At 42.0% G+C, this 17309-nt stretch overlaps 1 protein-coding gene across 1 annotated transcript in view; it reads right to left on the reverse strand.

The window, feature by feature from the left end:
* ARHGAP24 (Rho GTPase activating protein 24) overlaps positions 1-17309 on the reverse strand; it is a 187811-nt gene that overhangs the window by 14628 nt on the left and 155874 nt on the right. Inside the window, 1 exon segment of the mRNA XM_086612044.1 lies at positions 4992-5199. Within this exon segment, the coding sequence (XP_086468170.1) occupies positions 4992-5199 (208 nt within the window).

Genomic DNA, 17309 nt, shown 5'->3' on the forward strand with positions numbered 1-17309 from the left:
CATTTGCCAGCTATGACATACTGCCACTTACATACCCTTTTCTCAGCTGATTGTGATGGTGACTAGTGCAGTAAGCAATATTTTGTCCTATAACATACTGCATTCTTCTTTAGAGGAATTCATACCCATGAGAGAATATAATGGGGATTTTATTTTGCTAAATACTCATTTATGTGCTATCATCCTCTCTTGTGCATACACACAAACACAGGCAGGTGAGCTATGTAATTTTAAACTCTTCTGAACTACTGACTATATACATCAGTAATAGTTATGGAAATTCATGCCACACACGTCAATCAATCACATAGGTATTAATATTTGTTTCAGTGACATTTCAAATATTTTTTTCTCCCTGAGCAATCTTAACTCTCACATCATCTGCTAGTAATTGTGATGAACAGTAGATAGAAAGAGGTAATATAAAAAGATAAATCCAATTTTGTACCCTTCTAGGTAAAAATCGTAGAACAAATCCTTATGTTATTTTCCTTATGCAGTTCCACATTCACTATGCTAATTTTACAGAACAAATAGTCATAATCCACTTTGTATCATTACAGATGTATGATTTGTAAAGGAGCTGAGGGACTTAAATTTAAAGTAAGTGCCACACAAGCAGAGAGAAGCAAATACCCCAAGGGCAAGCAAACGGATTCCCTGGAGGGGACAATTTTACACAGAGATGGAGACATACTGGAAATACCAAGGATATTTCAAATAGTAGTGTCTGATTGCACTATTAGTTCCTTAAAGCAGATTTCACAATATGTGCGGATACATACAGGAGTGAGGTATTTATTGATTTTTGGTTTTTAAACTGACACACAATTTTCAGGTGTGTTTTTTTTTTTCTTCACACAAAAAACCTCAGCAGTTTTCAGTTGTAGCAGCTGTACTTTCCATTTCCAAGACTGCAAGAGATGCTCATGTTCCAGTTTTCACACTGAGAGGCAAGGGATGTTTCAGATCAGATACTGGGTTTTCTCATTCTCTGAGTTTGAGAAATTTCAAGTACTGGTTCCATTCTCACACACAGAGTTCATGATTCCTCAGCAACATCTTATCCAACTGTAAGATCGAGATCAGATTAATACATGAATAATTAATATTAATTATTATTATATTATATTATTATATAATAATATATAAATATACAATATATATTATATATTATATTAATATTAATTATTATTATATTAATATCATTAATACTGATCTGTCCTGGATTCACTCTGCATTACAACTGACTTCAGTATTGGAACATCCAGCTGCTAACTCACGTGAGAGCTACCATTTCTCAAACGTGTTTTATATTTTCAAACATGGCTGCATTTTTTCTTGAGCAAAGCTATTTCACTTCTTCTTTCAAATGTGCCACATTTGTTCTGTTTGCATTTCTTCTGCGGTCATCTTTGCCAAAGGAGTGTGGATAGGAATGCAAGCGGGGAGAAGGGCAGGGTCTCCACAGATCCATGGACAGAACATCTCCCAACGGCTGTAAGGTGTTTTAAGATGGTACAACCATATTAAACCAGAGATGATATTTTAAAGGAGTACTAGTCATGGTTATACAATCTGACACATACATATAAGCCTACACACACATTTCAAAGCATCTTAGAATCATAGAATGGTTTGGGTTGGAAGGGACCTCAAAGATCATCTAGTTCCAACCCCCTGCCATGGGCAGGGAGACCCTCCACTACACCAGGTTGCCCAAAGCCTCATCCAACCTGGCCTTGAACACCTCCAGGGATGGGGCATCTACAACTTCTCTGGGCAACCTGTTCCAGTACCTCACCACCCTCAGAGTGAAAATTTCTTCCTTATATCCAATCTAAATCTGCCCTCTTTCAGTTTAAATCCATTGCCCCTTGTCCTATCACTACATGCCCTTGTAAAAAGTCCCTCCCCAGCTTTCCTGTAGGCCCCCTTTAAGTACTGGAAAGCTGCTATAAGATCACCCCGGAGCCTTCTCTTCTCCAGGCTGAACAGCCCCAACTCTCTCAGCCTGTCTTCATAGCAGAGGTGCTCCAGTCCTCGGATCATCTTTGTGGCCCTCCTCTGGACCTGCTCCAGCAGCTCCATGTCCTTCTTGTGATGGGGACTCCAGAGATGAACACAGTATTCCAGGTGGGGCCTCATGAGAGCAGAGTAGAGGGGCAGAATCCCCTCCCTCAACCTGCTGGCCACGCTTGATGCAGCCCAGGACACGGTTGGCTTTCTGGGCTGCCAGCACACATTGCCGGCTCATGTTGAGCTTCTCATCCACCAGCACTCCCAAGTCCTTTTCCTCAGTTCACTTGTCCTGGAGGCTTTATTTGACTTATGTGCACTTATATACAAAAATAAAGGTCAGTATGAAAAATGACGAACTCCTCAAACATCAGCTTTTTGTATTAGCTCCAACACTGATGACAGCAGCTAGTCTTTCTCCCAGTCAGAGCCGGTGACTCGGCACCACTATGGAAGCATGACCTGGATTCCATTGGGTTTCGTGCCCCATCAACAAAACCATCACCTCAGGTCTAACTGCAAAATCTTTATTACTATTGATGTATAAGAATAGGCAAAACGTAAATTAATAAACAGAACCTAGGCAGATTTTGCACTACCCGACTTCTGACTAATAGTAACATATAATTACAGATTAACAGTGGATCTGGAAGTTCATGAGAGAAAGTAAGCACAAACCTCTAAGGCTTTTTTTTTTTTTCCCCTCTCTCTCTCTCTCTCTCTCCAGCAACTTTTCATATTGTGGCCATTTTCCAAGAGCTCAACTTGCCAAACAGGTTGCATCAAACCTGGAGACCATGCTGCTGTTCAGCGCAATGGAAAGAAAAGTTACCCCAAAATATGGTAATACACAGGCAGTCTATAAACACTGAAAGGAACTTCACCTCAAAAATTTACAAATGGAACAAAAGGTTGGAGAAAAAAAAGTAGATGTCCAATGGAAACAATGGCAGAGATCAGAACAGAATTTATGTCTGCCTGACTTATGGACCATTGCTACACCTAAATCACACCTCTCCAAACTCAAATGTGAAAAAGTAACAGAAAAAGTACCTTTCACAACAAGATACGCAGACATTCAAGGTCAGTGTTCTATAAATTCTCAGCTTCAGAAGCAGAACTGCAGGACCGGAGATTTATAGGCAATTCCTGCTGATGTTTCTAATTGCTATAGTAGAGATTATGTGCTGCCTTCACAGCAGTACCATGTAAAATTCCCTCTCCATTTCATCTGCTAAAGCTCAGCTAGCATGCCTGTTCCTGGGGCTCATTAGTGTGTGCTACAGATATTGCTAGATAACCTTGCAAAAAAAAAATAAAAATTAAGCGTCTGAGCCCTGGTCTCATTTGTTTTGAACAGATAGAACTTGTGCACCTCTTTCAAGCTGTACCTCTCAGTGGGGTGCTCAGTACACCATCTTCCTGGAGTTTGGGGGTGGCTTGTTCTCTTAAGCATTTCCTCCACAATTATTTGGCTTACAGGCATGGAAAAAATAACCTTTTGTTTCTGCCATTCGCCTACTTTTATCTCTGGCAGAGGTAGTGCTAGAGACATGACCAGTAATATTTATCTTAACATCCAAGTAAGGAAAACATAACCCACGGACACTTCTTTATCACTTTTAAATAAGTTACACAGTATTTGAACAGTCAGTGAGTATGCTACAAACATTTATCAGCTAACACTGTCACTTCCCACGTCCTCTCGCTCCTTAAAGCTATTTTCTGGTCAATTATCCTAACTCTCACCTTCTGATGAGAAACTAATAAACCTCCAAGGAAGACAATTCACTTCTCTTTTCCAGAGCATTAAAAATTCTTGACATTTCTTAAAGTGAGGGTCAGGACTGAGGAAACCGTTGGAGATAAAACAGCATTACAGATGTCTGCCTTCTGTGCATCTGTGATACATACACCTTCATGCATAACAAATTTGCTCACTTCATAGGAAGAGGGAAGAGAGGTAAATGATTTCCAGCAATTAAGTTCATATCATGGCATGTTTTAGCACTAGAAGATGGAGCTATGCTTTCCTTCCTGTTACTTGCATTGCTATCAGTTAAAGGTCTCACAAATAAATATAACCTGCTTCTTCCTCCTAATTCACATTAGACCCTCCACTGGAGTGAAGTATCCCAATTCCATTTTGGAGGTATGTTACGGACGTCACTTAAGGTACACACTGAGGACAACCACTGTTTAACAGTCGCTTGAATTGCAATTTTGTTACCATCATATTAATTGTGATCAGAGTTAAAAAGCCTATGCGGCATTCATAATCCACTGGTTCTGTTTCTCTGATTGCACGATCTGAATATGTGGGCTGCTGCTACCAATGCTTATAGGAGGAGAGCCGAACTTGCACAAAAAAAATCAATCTTACAAAAGACTGAATTCATAAACAGCTGTGTGAACAGGACCGGATTCTTCCTTCCCAGGTATAAATATTGGAAAACAAATTGGACCTGGACCTTCAAAGCCATGTAGGTTTGTTATTATGGTCACAGCGACTTTTATTTTAAAGACCCAAAGACCCAAATTTATAAACGAATACATAAAAGCAGACCTCCCTTCCAGTCAGTTTTATAGGTAACAGAACATATTGAAATTGGTGATAAGAGAAATTCTTCCTTTGTGGAACTGACTAAAAGCCAACATCACCCTGTATTTCAAATGATATTAAGATCAAGGCAACCCAGATATTTTTGATTAAGCCAAACCATTTAGCAATACTTTTCCTAACCAGCTTTTCACAAAGGGAAATTCTCCAGAAATGCTTTGAAATCAGACATCAAAGCCAGAAGAAAAAGACGATGTTTTAGAGTGATAATAGGAAACATACAGAAAAACCTACAAAAACATGGCATTCTATCCGTTGCTGCCACATGTTCTACAGCACCGTGGGTCAGCCCGTACAGCAGATTGTGTCCTGTCTAGGCTTCAGGGAGTCTGGGATAGCTGGAGGATTTTACCTGTCAAAAGAAGGCTTCTCTCCACAGTCAAATGCATCCTGTAACTCCTTGACAAGATTAGCCTGCCCAGGCAGTCGGAAAAGGCCTTCTTCCTTCAGCCCCCGCTGTCGGATAAAATCCACGCACTGTTCCACCAACATAGGAGCCAGGCGGTTCCCATACCGCTTTTCATATCGGACGGTATCTTCCAGCTTCTGGCCAAAAATACCTGCATGAAAAAGACAGATGTGACTTGGTTGAGGTTCATAAAAAGTATTTCAGGAGCCCGTGTCTTCTATTACAACCCACACAATTTACAGTGCACAATCTACTCCTTTCTTAAGAATAAAACGCTCAATTTCATCTTTGATACTCTCATGAAATACAATGCTGACACATTTTACAACAATGGTCAAAAACATTATTTAAAGTAAGATACTGTAAATGATTTTTTCAGACCATAAGCACAGAAAACATAGAACTAATACAAATAGGATCTTCTATCACAAAACTTCAAATTCAGAAGTGATACACATTTCCATCTTCTTTGGTTCATGCCTTATTATCTATAAAAAAAATAAGTAGATCCTGTAAAAGTTTCAGTGGTATATAAACATTACCTTTACGTATGGAGTGCAAAAGATTTATAACTCAGAATTTTGTTCTTACTAAATCAAATTATTAATTAAGTTTTCTTGCATAAACAAAGATCATTCCTATAATGTATTACCAACTGCATTATCACTGTCTGCTTTAGCAACAATAAATTTTGTGTATGAAAAAAGATCCTGATATGAAAGGTGAAATACATCAGATGAAATGCAGGAAACCTGCATTTCTACTTAACCTCAGAAGAGCATGGAGGGTTTTTTTTTTTACAGAATGAACTTCAACCCTGATCTGAGGATATCATCGCTACCACTGGAAAGACAGCTACTCTTCACAATTTATTTTGCCTCTCCCTTTTAAACTGCAGAGCCAGCCATCATAGACAGCATCACAATACTTTCAGACATGTCATCTGTGATGGAAGCTCTCCCTTGAGACCACCATTTGTTGAACAGCATCAGGGCTAAAGCAAGGCAGTTCAATTTCTATATATAGCAAGACAATGACTAGTTCTGAAACAGTTATGATTAGAAACTAAAGACCAAATAACTACCTATGATTGGAAGGCTCCAATTATGTACAATATAAAGTAGGGGAAAAAAAGGCAGTAAGTCAAATTGTGCCCTTCACCGAGCACACAGTTCACACTGGTTTAAAAACATTAAACAACGAGAACAGAGTTGTTTGGTTTGCTTTTTCTAAACAAAGTCCAAAGTTGAGCTAGTCATCTTTTGCTTTTGGCCCAAAAACTTCATTCACTCCTACGTTACAACTACACGGACAAGTAACCACCTGCTAAGGCAGCATTCATATTGAAGCATCCTTCAGTGTTACCTTCAATGTGTACATTTTTCGTCCAACAGAAGAAAGATAACTCACACCTCAGCTGTTAGGGGGAAAGTTGCCTTGCAGATGCTTCAGGATGTTACAGCAAGTAGGTAGCAAGCTGTCAGTCGCTCATACTGAAGGTCTGGCGTCTGTATTTAAGTGCAATTACTTTTACTGTAGCACAGGAAATAACTGGAAAGAGTAACTGATGCCCAGCTAAGGCATCCAGAAAGTACTATGAGATGCAGAGCAGCATATTTTGTTATTTCCATGGTACCCACACTTGTGGATGCCAAAACCAGCAGTAAGTAAAGGGACTGAACATCATATAGTCACTTTTTATTAGCTCACTTTTTTTCATGTTGTACAAAACCCAACAATTAGCAATTAAAGAAGGAATTTTTGAAATTTCAGAGTGAGTCAAGCTTAGAAGAATACTGACTGATGTGGAATATTTGGTGTCTGCAAAGTTCGGCCTCTTCATGCTGGCAGAGGAGTTAAAGTATGTTTTCTTAATTCTTACACACCTTTCTGACCTCCTGCAAACTGCCTATGGTGGTAGCAGGAGTATTAGATGAATTCAGGTTTCTTGTATTTGTCTGAGTTAAGGGTTGCTCCGGGTCAACATGGAGGAAATTCTGAAGTCCCTCAATTTTCTAGACCCTCCTTCTGAAAGTAGTAGAATTAAGGAGGAAAGTTCACTGATAGTCAGTTAAGGAATCTGTGTGATCATGGGAGTTCGAGGATTTCAAAGTCCTTAATATACAAGAAGGCTGTTGTTCAGTGCCCCCAAAACTGTCCCTTCTCCTGGCTGAATAAGCCCCACTTCCTCTGCCTGTCCTCAAAGGGCATGTGTTCCAGCTCCCAAGCATCTTGGTGGCCCTTTGCTCAATTCATGCCAGTTTTATCTTCCCTCTCTGCTTTTTTTTTTTTTTTTTTAAACGGACCTAATATTTGGAATATGGTCTAAAAATTGCCGAGCACAGGGGGTTAATCACATCCCTCCCTCCACTGGCTCTGCTCCTGCTGATACTGCCCAGACAGCTGTCAAACCTTCCTTGCTGCCAGGTCCGTTGCTGGCTGGTGTCCAGCTTACTGTCCCCCAGGGCACCCAAGTCCCTTCAGCAGAGCTCTTTCCCTGGGCTTCTTCATTCTTCAGTGTAGGACTTGTCTGTCCTACTCCAGTTTGTCCTAAGAACATACAGTCGGAGCTTCCCTTCAACAGCCCGTGAGATGTCTTGGTTTTAAACACGAGATTTTTTTGCCTCTTTTCCAACAAAATTAATAAGATAGGATATTTCACTTATATGATGTACAGTTACAACTCATGCCCACTGACAGTACAATTAGTAAAGTAAGCTTTGTCCTATTGGTTATACTTTCTTCTCTCCATGCAAACATTCTTTAATCAGTACTGTGCATATTACAGCTTACATTTGCAGAGGAAAGAGTAAGTTCTCAAACCTACCAGAAAACTATGAAAACTTTGAAACTCCTATTAGTAATGACACTGCAGTCAAAACACATCACCTTCTATTAATACATTTTTTGGGATGCAGCCTTTTTTTTTTCCCCTCTTCATTCTAGAATTTGCTTTCAAAGCATGTCTAATAGATGATGAATAAAATCAGAATAAGGGGTTTTTTTCACGGTGGGAGCAAAACCCATTTCTATATATTATAAATTGCTGATGCATCACAACACAAAATGTATTGAGAAGAGGTGGCAACGATAAAACTAGTGTCAAACAGTATTTTTTAAGGCAAGTAGAAAGTAACAAGTGATTCACGTACAAAAGATGACATATTAAACAGGTAGGACAAACTTGGTTCCGTATTGTAGCAGCAAATCAGGGGTACTGAATGAAGAAAACCTTAGAAAAATTGTATCTGAGGAAAAACAAAACCTGGTATGATGGAGATGTAACCACTGTCAAGAAAACAAAATAAAATTAATCCAAACAGGAGCCTAAAATTTCCCGGTTCTGGTCCCTTAAGTGTAAACATTGAATTGTTTCTACTGCTGACTGCAATAAGGTACACTGCAAATTAAGAGACTTTTATTGAGACACTTAAAATACACATAGCTAGGAATGCCTGAAGGAGAGTCAGAGTAACTACAGCAGGTGTCTCGGATTTGATTGACTGGATTCAGATCCTACACAATCCTCAGAACACAGTTGCATTGAGTCTGGCCACGTATATACTTCACGGCCGGAGGGGTAGGTGTATGCCCCCTCATCCTCACATGTCAGATAGTCTCAGGAACTTGGCTTCCCATCTGTATGAATGATGATAATACCATATCTACCTCACAGGCACGAGGATCTCCACAATGAACTTTGGGAAGCTCACAGCTAGTGTGGCAATTCTGACAACCATGCAATGACCTAAAGTTGAGACCTAAGCCTCATGGAGAATCACCACGTCACACCCTGAAGTGCTTCTGAAGTCACCATTTACTACACTCCGCATCCTCCAATTTGCTTGGCTTTAGAATTCATCTCAGGCAGGCTTGGTTTGGTTTCAAAGTCTAGGCTGAACTTCTCCAAAGGATGTATTTCCTTCACCTAATGTAAGCAGAACACGGCATGAGGCAGTAATCGGCCATGAAAGGAATCAGTCATGATAAGCCTGCATAAATATTGACTTGAAGTTGCAGACTTGCTGATGCGGTATGGAAAAAGTACTCTGTTGCCAGGGACAGAAGTGGCAGAAACATGACAGCTCTGCTTCCACATCATGTTGACATAAATTTTATCTTGTTCATCATCCTTCTGGTGTCTGTTAGGTTTCTCAATGTTTTGTAATAAAAGCCATGATCATTGCCCTGTAAGGCGTACCTTCTTCCACTGTCCCATTCTAATGCTTTCACAGAATCACAGAATGTCAGGGATTGGAACGGACCTCAAAGGATCATCTAGTCCAATCCCCCTGCCGGAGCAGGGCCACCTAGATCAGATCATACAAGAATGCGTCCAGGCAGGTTTTGAACATCTCCAGAGAAGGAGACTCCACAACCTCTCTGGGAAGCCTGTTCCAGTGTTCTGATACCCTTACTGGGAAGAAGTTCTTCCTCATGTTTAAGCGGAACCTCCTATGTTCCAGCTTATATCCATTTCCCCTTGTCCTATCATTGAATGCCACTGAGAAGAGCCTGGCTCCATTCTCATGACAGTCACCCTTTACATATTTATTTCATCCCCTTTTACATTGCAATTAACTATTACAGAGATATTGCAGATTAATAGTTTAGAAGACTAAGATGTTGACTAATATGAAGCAAATGCAACGCTGTGAAGAATTATGGTTGCAAACACACAGTGACCTTAGTGGCTGGCAGATGCAGACAGCGGTGAACACTATCAGCTATACCTGGTAACTACTAGAGTCTCCTCTACAGAGAAGCAAGGAAAACACAGTCCAAGTTATGGAGACTACAACAAAATCAAAACAACAGAGAAAATTTCACATGCTGTTTTTTAAAAGTAGATTTCCAGTACAGTAATTAAACAAGAACACCTCTGTGGAGAAGGAAATAAAAGAGAGCCCTCATAACTCCTGTCGTAATCCAAACCCAAGTTCTAGTCCTAAATCTCAATGTCTCCAAAATCCAGAAATGCACAGAAGCACAAGTGCTGACCTGTGGTATGGTTTATCCTTGGGATAGGGTGCCAGAGGGGAAACAAACAAACAAACCAAACAAGAAACCTTGAGATTCAGAGTGGCAGCAGCTTGGCTTCCCCATAGCTGGCAGAAGGCAGGGAAACACACAGGATTCTGGTTCTGACTAGTCATTAGATTTAATCAGCAGAACTGCTTTTTCAGAGAGGCCCTTGTAGGTCTTTAAAGCTATATCCAATTAAGCCAAGATCACGCATAACATCAAAGAGGAAAATCACATGCTAGTAAAGGGCATGCCGAGCGGTTATTCATTAACTAGAACATTCCCGTGGCAGAAGTTTTGTAAACATTTTGAGAAACTGGATTTCCAAGCCTAACAGACACCCATAACGCTTATGAAAGACACTACAGTGCTATAACCAAATTCTGTGTATGTCTACTCAAGAGTTGTGAAAGCACTGTGGTATTTTCAACGGGACATATTCACAGTTAGAGTATGTTTTACAATCTAAGAATGCTGTTAGTCAATGATTTCCTCAGCTACTGAACACAGGCAGGGGTCACATCTCAAGTCTATTGACTCCAAGCTTCTGATTCAGTAAGGAAAAAGCAGAAAGATCTAGGCAGCAGTTCTGTCTCTTCGCTCTGTAAAGAATATCTTAAAAAAGCCCACCTGCCACCCCAACGCTACTACAGCACACGCCAACTCAGGGAGCCAAAAGGTTTCTGCCGTTCCCACCCCTCGGCAATTCAGATGACAGCGCAATTTTCCAACAGCACAAAGCACAGAGAGCCAATGCTTTCAACAGAGGGCCCACGTCTGTACGTGTGTTCTCTCAACGTGCAGCAGAGGATCTCCGTCCTTCCAAAACAAGTTCTCAGTTTATGGGCTATACGGATCAGAAAGGGTCAGTTAAGGTCAAAGGAATTGATCTCAGCTTAGGATCGGGATGAGAATCTTAAGCAGCTCTCAATTCTACATCAGTAATTCATTGACAGTGAAGAAACACATCAGGTGAACGGCTTTCAACAGCAGGGCCAGGAACAAAGGTCCTGGAATAACACAAAGAAGTGGCTGTCATGGCCATGTAACACTTAATATGAGGTTTTAAATTATTATTTCTCAACAACTTTCTGCTCCAGTGTTCCCCAGCACTAAGTGCCATTTTGAGGGGATCAAAGGCAGGGAGTATTTTCTTCTTCTCTATAGAATTTTCTAATGTACAGGAGAGGAAAAATCCCACCAAAAATAGCAGTGGCAGAATTTTGGTCCCACCTGATTAATTTTCTTCCCTTCAAGCCTTCTCCTACACCACAGTCAGTGTGATGCCAGCAGCGGATAAGGTAGGATAAACTCCTGCCCTGGAGTTTAGCACAGCTGCACACCAGAGGTTACTGCTTAGAAAAAACAACTCTGAAATAAGAGCAGAACTAGCTACAGGCTGGAAAGGAAGGGAGACAATTTTAAAACATCACTGGGAACTCATCACAGTCGATCACATCAGGGCTTGCACCACTTCTCTGGCCAACGCCGCCTCCTCCAAAACTCGGCTAATTCAAATTCACCATGCTATTCAATGTTCTCAGCACTACAAGCCAGCAAAGTTACCTTCAGCTGTTGCTTTTACACTTCCCTGCATGTGCTCTCAGAAGGTGCCTGTGGTGGTACTTAAACAGAGAAGTAACAGAGAGCATCTTCTCTAAATTGGATTTTAAAGACGCTTGGCTCTGTCTCTGTTCAGATACTGCCCTCTAAACACCGACCTCTTCTACAACATGACATCCAAACAGGTCTGACATTTAATTTTTTGGTGCCTACCACAATGCAGCTTTGATCTTGATTTCCAGGAAGGGTTCTACACCTTGTATCATCAGTGAAGATGACAATGTATCTCTGCCTAAACATACAATGTCATGATTCCCTTGTAGTGCTTCCAATGAGTAGCCAATGGTTTTCTCCTGCTCATTTAGTTTTCTGCATCATGTTACACATCTTAGAACTAACTGATCTGCTTTATGTAAGTATGGGCCAGGTTTGCAGAAGGCTCATTTTACTCTTTTTTATACTTAGGTACACAATCTGCAAATGAAGTTATAAGACTTTGGTATGCCAATTAATAAGACAAGTGTAGTTAGCCTAATTTGCCTGTGCAACTGCAGCAAAGGCTTGACTAGAAGTCCAGTTAATGTTTATCTTTTTGTTGACTTCAGTGGGACACAGACCTAGTTAAACATGTGCACCCAACATTCTGCAGCTCTGATCCAGGGGCCTCATGACAATGTTCTTGACAGAAAACAAGTAAGAAAGCAACTGAAATAAATGATATGTAGAGGAAAGCAAATAAAGCAAATTATTCCTCCACCATTCTGCCCTCTGTCCCAAGCGCTGCAGCTTCACTTGGAGTTTTTAACATGAAGACTTTCTGCGTCAGAACATACAGGGAAAGAATCAACAGCTGAAGTTCTTCTTGGAGCAGCTAAAGCTGCATCCCAGGCACACAGGCAGCTGTCTGCAAAATTATCAGTTAATCCTTCATTTGACTTCCAAACATTTCTCAAATCGTTAAGTGTATAAACGGGGCACAGACTGTTCTAATTCACACCGACAGCTTGAAATGCACTATCACACTTTGCACAGACACATCCACATTATCCTGGCCAGTCTCCAGAAGGACTGAACTCCAGCAACCAAGGGAAACGCTGGCCTCGGGGAGGGGGGGTACAGGGGGCAACCAGCTTTCAATGCTCTCTCAGGTGCAGGTGACAGCTGATCTCTGCCATAGTTCTGCAGTGAGTCCCTCACTGGTTGTGAGCCCTTGTTTCAAGGCATCGCCCCTGACTGCGTGCACACACAACCCTCAAAAGCAATGACGACACTACATCACTATCGGTCTTACGTGCAAAGAGCTGCATGGTCTTGCAAAAGGACAAACGGCAGCATAGAGAAACAGCTTAGGGAGGAGCAGAGGATGAAGATGATTGTATTTGTATAAGCCCTGTGTAAGATCATTTCTCACACTTCAGAACAACATGACAATTTAGCCCTTTCACTTGGATTTCTCTGTCCAGCATAGTTTTTAAGGCAGCACCAATATTCTCCTCCTCCCTCACACAAAGTTTTTGCCCTTGTCATGGAGGTAGTTTCTCTCTATCCTTCCTAAGCACCATGGCATCATATCATCACTAGTTACGTCTCTTTCTCAGACATGTGTTTCCCTTCCAGTGCTTCCAGCTGACATATCTTGAAAGCCAGCCTTCTCCCCCCAGTACTGCCATGCTCTGTTTCAACAGGAGTATGTGCAATGCAGAAGAAAACTGCCTTGAAAGATCTCTACGCAGCAGGTGGAAAGGCAAATGTAGGCTGCAGGGCAGCAGGATGAAGCGGCAATGCAGCACTTCCAACAGGACAGTGCATTGCAAGGCCATGCTTCAATCCATCAGAAATCTCTGAATCCAAGGACTTAGTCTTCTGCACAGATGCACATTTATCATGTTGCTTTGCCCCCTCTCTTCTCCCCCCACCTCCCACACAAACATGCGAACCCAAATCTTTTCCCTGATGTTCTGCCAGACAACTAGGCGACTCAGAGCATCTCAGGTCTGATTGCCTCATTGCTCTCACTGGTTTTTGCTCACAGGCTCAGCAATAATCTTGTCTCAAGCCACCTCATTCAGGCAGCCCATTCATGGGCTATTATGTAGAGGAGACAGTATCAGCTGGCCAGCTACAAACAAATGAACAAAGAAGTAAATAAATCATTCTTAAAACGTTGGCATCTGCATTGTTTAACGGCTTTTGTTTCGTTACTCTCATCTGCCCCTGCACACACAGCCCCCTTGACTTCTCAGAAGCCACCAGTTCACTAGCAAAGCAGAACACAGCAACAGAAGAGACCTACCTTTACGGAAACTAAAACACCGCTTAATTCTCCTATAAGTAGTTTTAGGAATGAAAGGAGCTGCTGCTAAGGCACCTGGGCTGCGGACTCCAGCATTTCTATCTTCAGGCATCATACAGGCCAGAGCCCCCCCGTCCCTCCAAAGCTTTCCTTTACCAGCTGCATCCAGACGAAACGCCACGACTGCTCATCGTTATTGACTGCTGAGGAGTTTTTATAATAGCGTATTTTCCTCTGGAGCTAGGAGATTTTGTGGTCTTCTAGATCTTGGGTAGGGCTTGAAGTGATTTTAATGTTCTCTTCCCTGCTTCAATTTTGCTTTGGGGAACAATTTCCTTCCGTCTCTCTATTTCCTTTCGTTTCTTTTATTTCCTGCGGCGAGACAACTGTCTATTATGCAATGTCACAACAAAAGAGTTTCAGCAAAAAGATATATCTTCCATTCAAACAGAAGTGCCTGCACAGACAGCGGGGGAGAAAGACCTCTTCCTCCCAGCTGGAACAGTGAGTTGAGTGGCAGGGACTCCAATTCCACAGGAAAAGGTCACCACTTTGCAGTGCGCAAGGGGAAAGAGAAGAACAATACCAAAAAGGCCACTGAAGAATCCTCCAGGATACGGTACTCCTTGCTTGCTCCCTTTATCTCTGCAACCGAGAAGCAAAAACAACAGCCCCTTCGCCTGAAAGGCTCTCTGTCCAGAACAGATTCCTTTCAAAAGGCCTTTTATATGCCCAGCTCCCTGTATGATGTTCTCATGGGCTTCTCGTTCGTTTTATTGCCTTCAAACTACCAGAAGCTCTCATGGGAGAGGCGCGTCAGATGCGGCAGCAGCGCATCTTTGCCGGCAGAATCCCGGGGAGCTGCTGAGGAATACGTGCCTGCACACGAGGATGCTCTGCTTGCTCCCTCCCTCCCGGTCCCACGCCTGGCAATGGCAGCCACGGCTGCTGCTGCTGCCTGCACCAGCCCCTGGCGCGCAGCAGGTGCAAGGAAACGCCGTGGAGCAGGGAGCCGCCGCAGCACAGATCTGTCTGCTCCTCCGGGTGACTTTGAGGTGACTTCAGGCGGCTGTCGTGTGCAAGCAGGCTGTGCCTGGCTCCCGCAGGAGCTGCCAGACCTTACGCTGCTACCCCTGCTGAAACGCTCACGCTCCTTCTTCTGCCTCCTCCCTCCCCCTTAGTTGCAAGCTCTGCAATTAAAGCTCAAGCTTTTCCCTCCTGTAAAAAATTGCCTTTTTAATCTAATCAGGAAAGGAATTTCATGTGCAAACAGGCACTACATGCCCTGGCTCATTTTCCTTCCGAATTTCTTTTCCCTTTCCGAATTTTTTCCACAGTCACCTTTTTCTTTCAGTGCAAAAAACAAGCTGTTTCTGATCACCTGAGTGGATTCCCACCTGCCCCTCTCCCACCTTCCCTTTCTAGCACAGGTTAACAAATAACAATTTAATGATATGGTTAATAATTTACAGAGCTCCTTGCTCCGGTACCAGGAGTCCTTTCCCACTGCCAGACAAACTTTAAATATTAGAGGCTCACCAAGGCTCAGACACATCCATTGCACGTGAGCGTGTACATACACACACACAGAGACCTTGCTTACAATGCTTAGAAGAACCAGAAGATTCAAATATGTTACTCAAAGTGGCACTTGACTTGTTTGACACCAGACTATTGTGGTTTACCATCTAGTACTGAAATTTAGAAAGTGGATATAAAACTGGTATTTTGATTAATTAGCTGTCTGAAATAATTTTGAATTCCATGTAATTACTTGTTACTAGGCTAGTCACTCTCATGTGATAGCAACTTTTCTATATCTTGTTTACAGCTAATGGAATAGATAAAAAGATTTTTAACTTAAGTGGCTGCAGCTCATAAAGGCAGGCTTTTAGACAACTTAAGCCAGAAGTGCTCTCCTTTAGAAGAGCCAGACTGTTGCAGCAGCTGTAACAACATCCATGTAGCAAGGGTTAACAAAAATATGAGTGTGTCTGGCCACACATAATTACAGAACAGTTAATAGTGCTTATTAAAATGTGTTAAGATAGCTCAGACTATCAACTTAAGTAATAAGTAGTTAATAGAACAGGGGACATGCTACAAACACAGTTCTTAATGGTGACACATCCCATGATACTGCTTTTGCCTTGTAATCATGGTCAAACCCTCTCTGTGAACTTCAAACCAAAATCATGTTCCATCTCTTCTCATGTTTTCTAGGGAGTTAACTGTTTGCTTCCCAATAAAAATAACCCTGAGTCAGCGCATTTGCTCAAGAAATCAAATAGGAAAACCAAAAAGAACGCGCTTAGAAGTGTTTTAACTACAAATGAATTTAAACAGTAATTCAAGGATTGCACTTGTCTCTTGTTTTATGCAAATCAGCATGAAAAGTCTTCAGTGAGGTGCCTTCCTCAGTAATTGGGATTAAACACTCCTACAACGATGATGGTGTCCTGAGAATTTTCATGGTGCTTGGAAGGATTCCCAGCTGTAAGGCAGAAATAGCTCTTGCCCTATAAAAGCAAATGAGGGGCTGGTGAAGAAAGCATTAGGTCAGGACTCAGGAGATTTGCTTTCTATTCATAGCTCTGTGCATGGATTTGGGCTAGAAACAGAGTTTCACCAAATCTCAACTCCCCACCTGTAAAATACAGACACTTCTCCACTTGGATAAGAACTGCTGGGTCGCCTTTCCTCATTATTTGCCACAGAAAGATACTGTGGAGCGGGAAGCCAAGTGCAAAAAACCACAAAGATACTCTTCAAAAAATCTAGTTACGTTACGCCCCCAAATTTATTATTGCCACAGTGGCTTATGTTGCTACTGGACTGGAGTAAGACAACGCTGAGGAGCTCAACGTGAGGTCTGCTTTACAAAGAGAAAGTTCAGGATGGGTCACCTTCATGCTACATAAACAAGCAGATTTCTTACCTAGGCTAATTGCAGGAGGCTGTGCTCCTCCTACCCCCCCTTCTCCCAAACCAACTTAACATGCCTGTAGAAGATCATGCCTTTTAAGACAAAACTTTCACTTTGCGAGTTTTGGGGTTTTTTTGGTTTGTTTTTTAAGCATCCTCCTATAAGCCCTACATGCCCAGATGCAGGATTGTGCCAGCTTATTAGCATACAGGGCCAGACCTCAGTGACATGACTGCTTAGCACCATCTTTCCAGGGCACATTTCCCCAAGAGAAGCCAAAGAGAAGAGATGCCAGGCATGTCTGAAGAGGTGCCAGGCAGGCCGAACTGACCAAGTCCCTCAGGGTTGCCCACCAGCAAGGCCAAAGCCACCTCCTAAGAACTGTGTGATCTGAATAAAGCACAAAGGAAGTCGGGTGGCTTACAAGAAAAGTTTTATTTAAAATTGTAGTTTC

Source organism: Tauraco erythrolophus, chromosome 5 (assembly GCF_009769465.1).
Source record: "Tauraco erythrolophus isolate bTauEry1 chromosome 5, bTauEry1.pri, whole genome shotgun sequence".
Lineage (NCBI taxonomy): Eukaryota > Metazoa > Chordata > Aves > Musophagiformes > Musophagidae > Tauraco > Tauraco erythrolophus.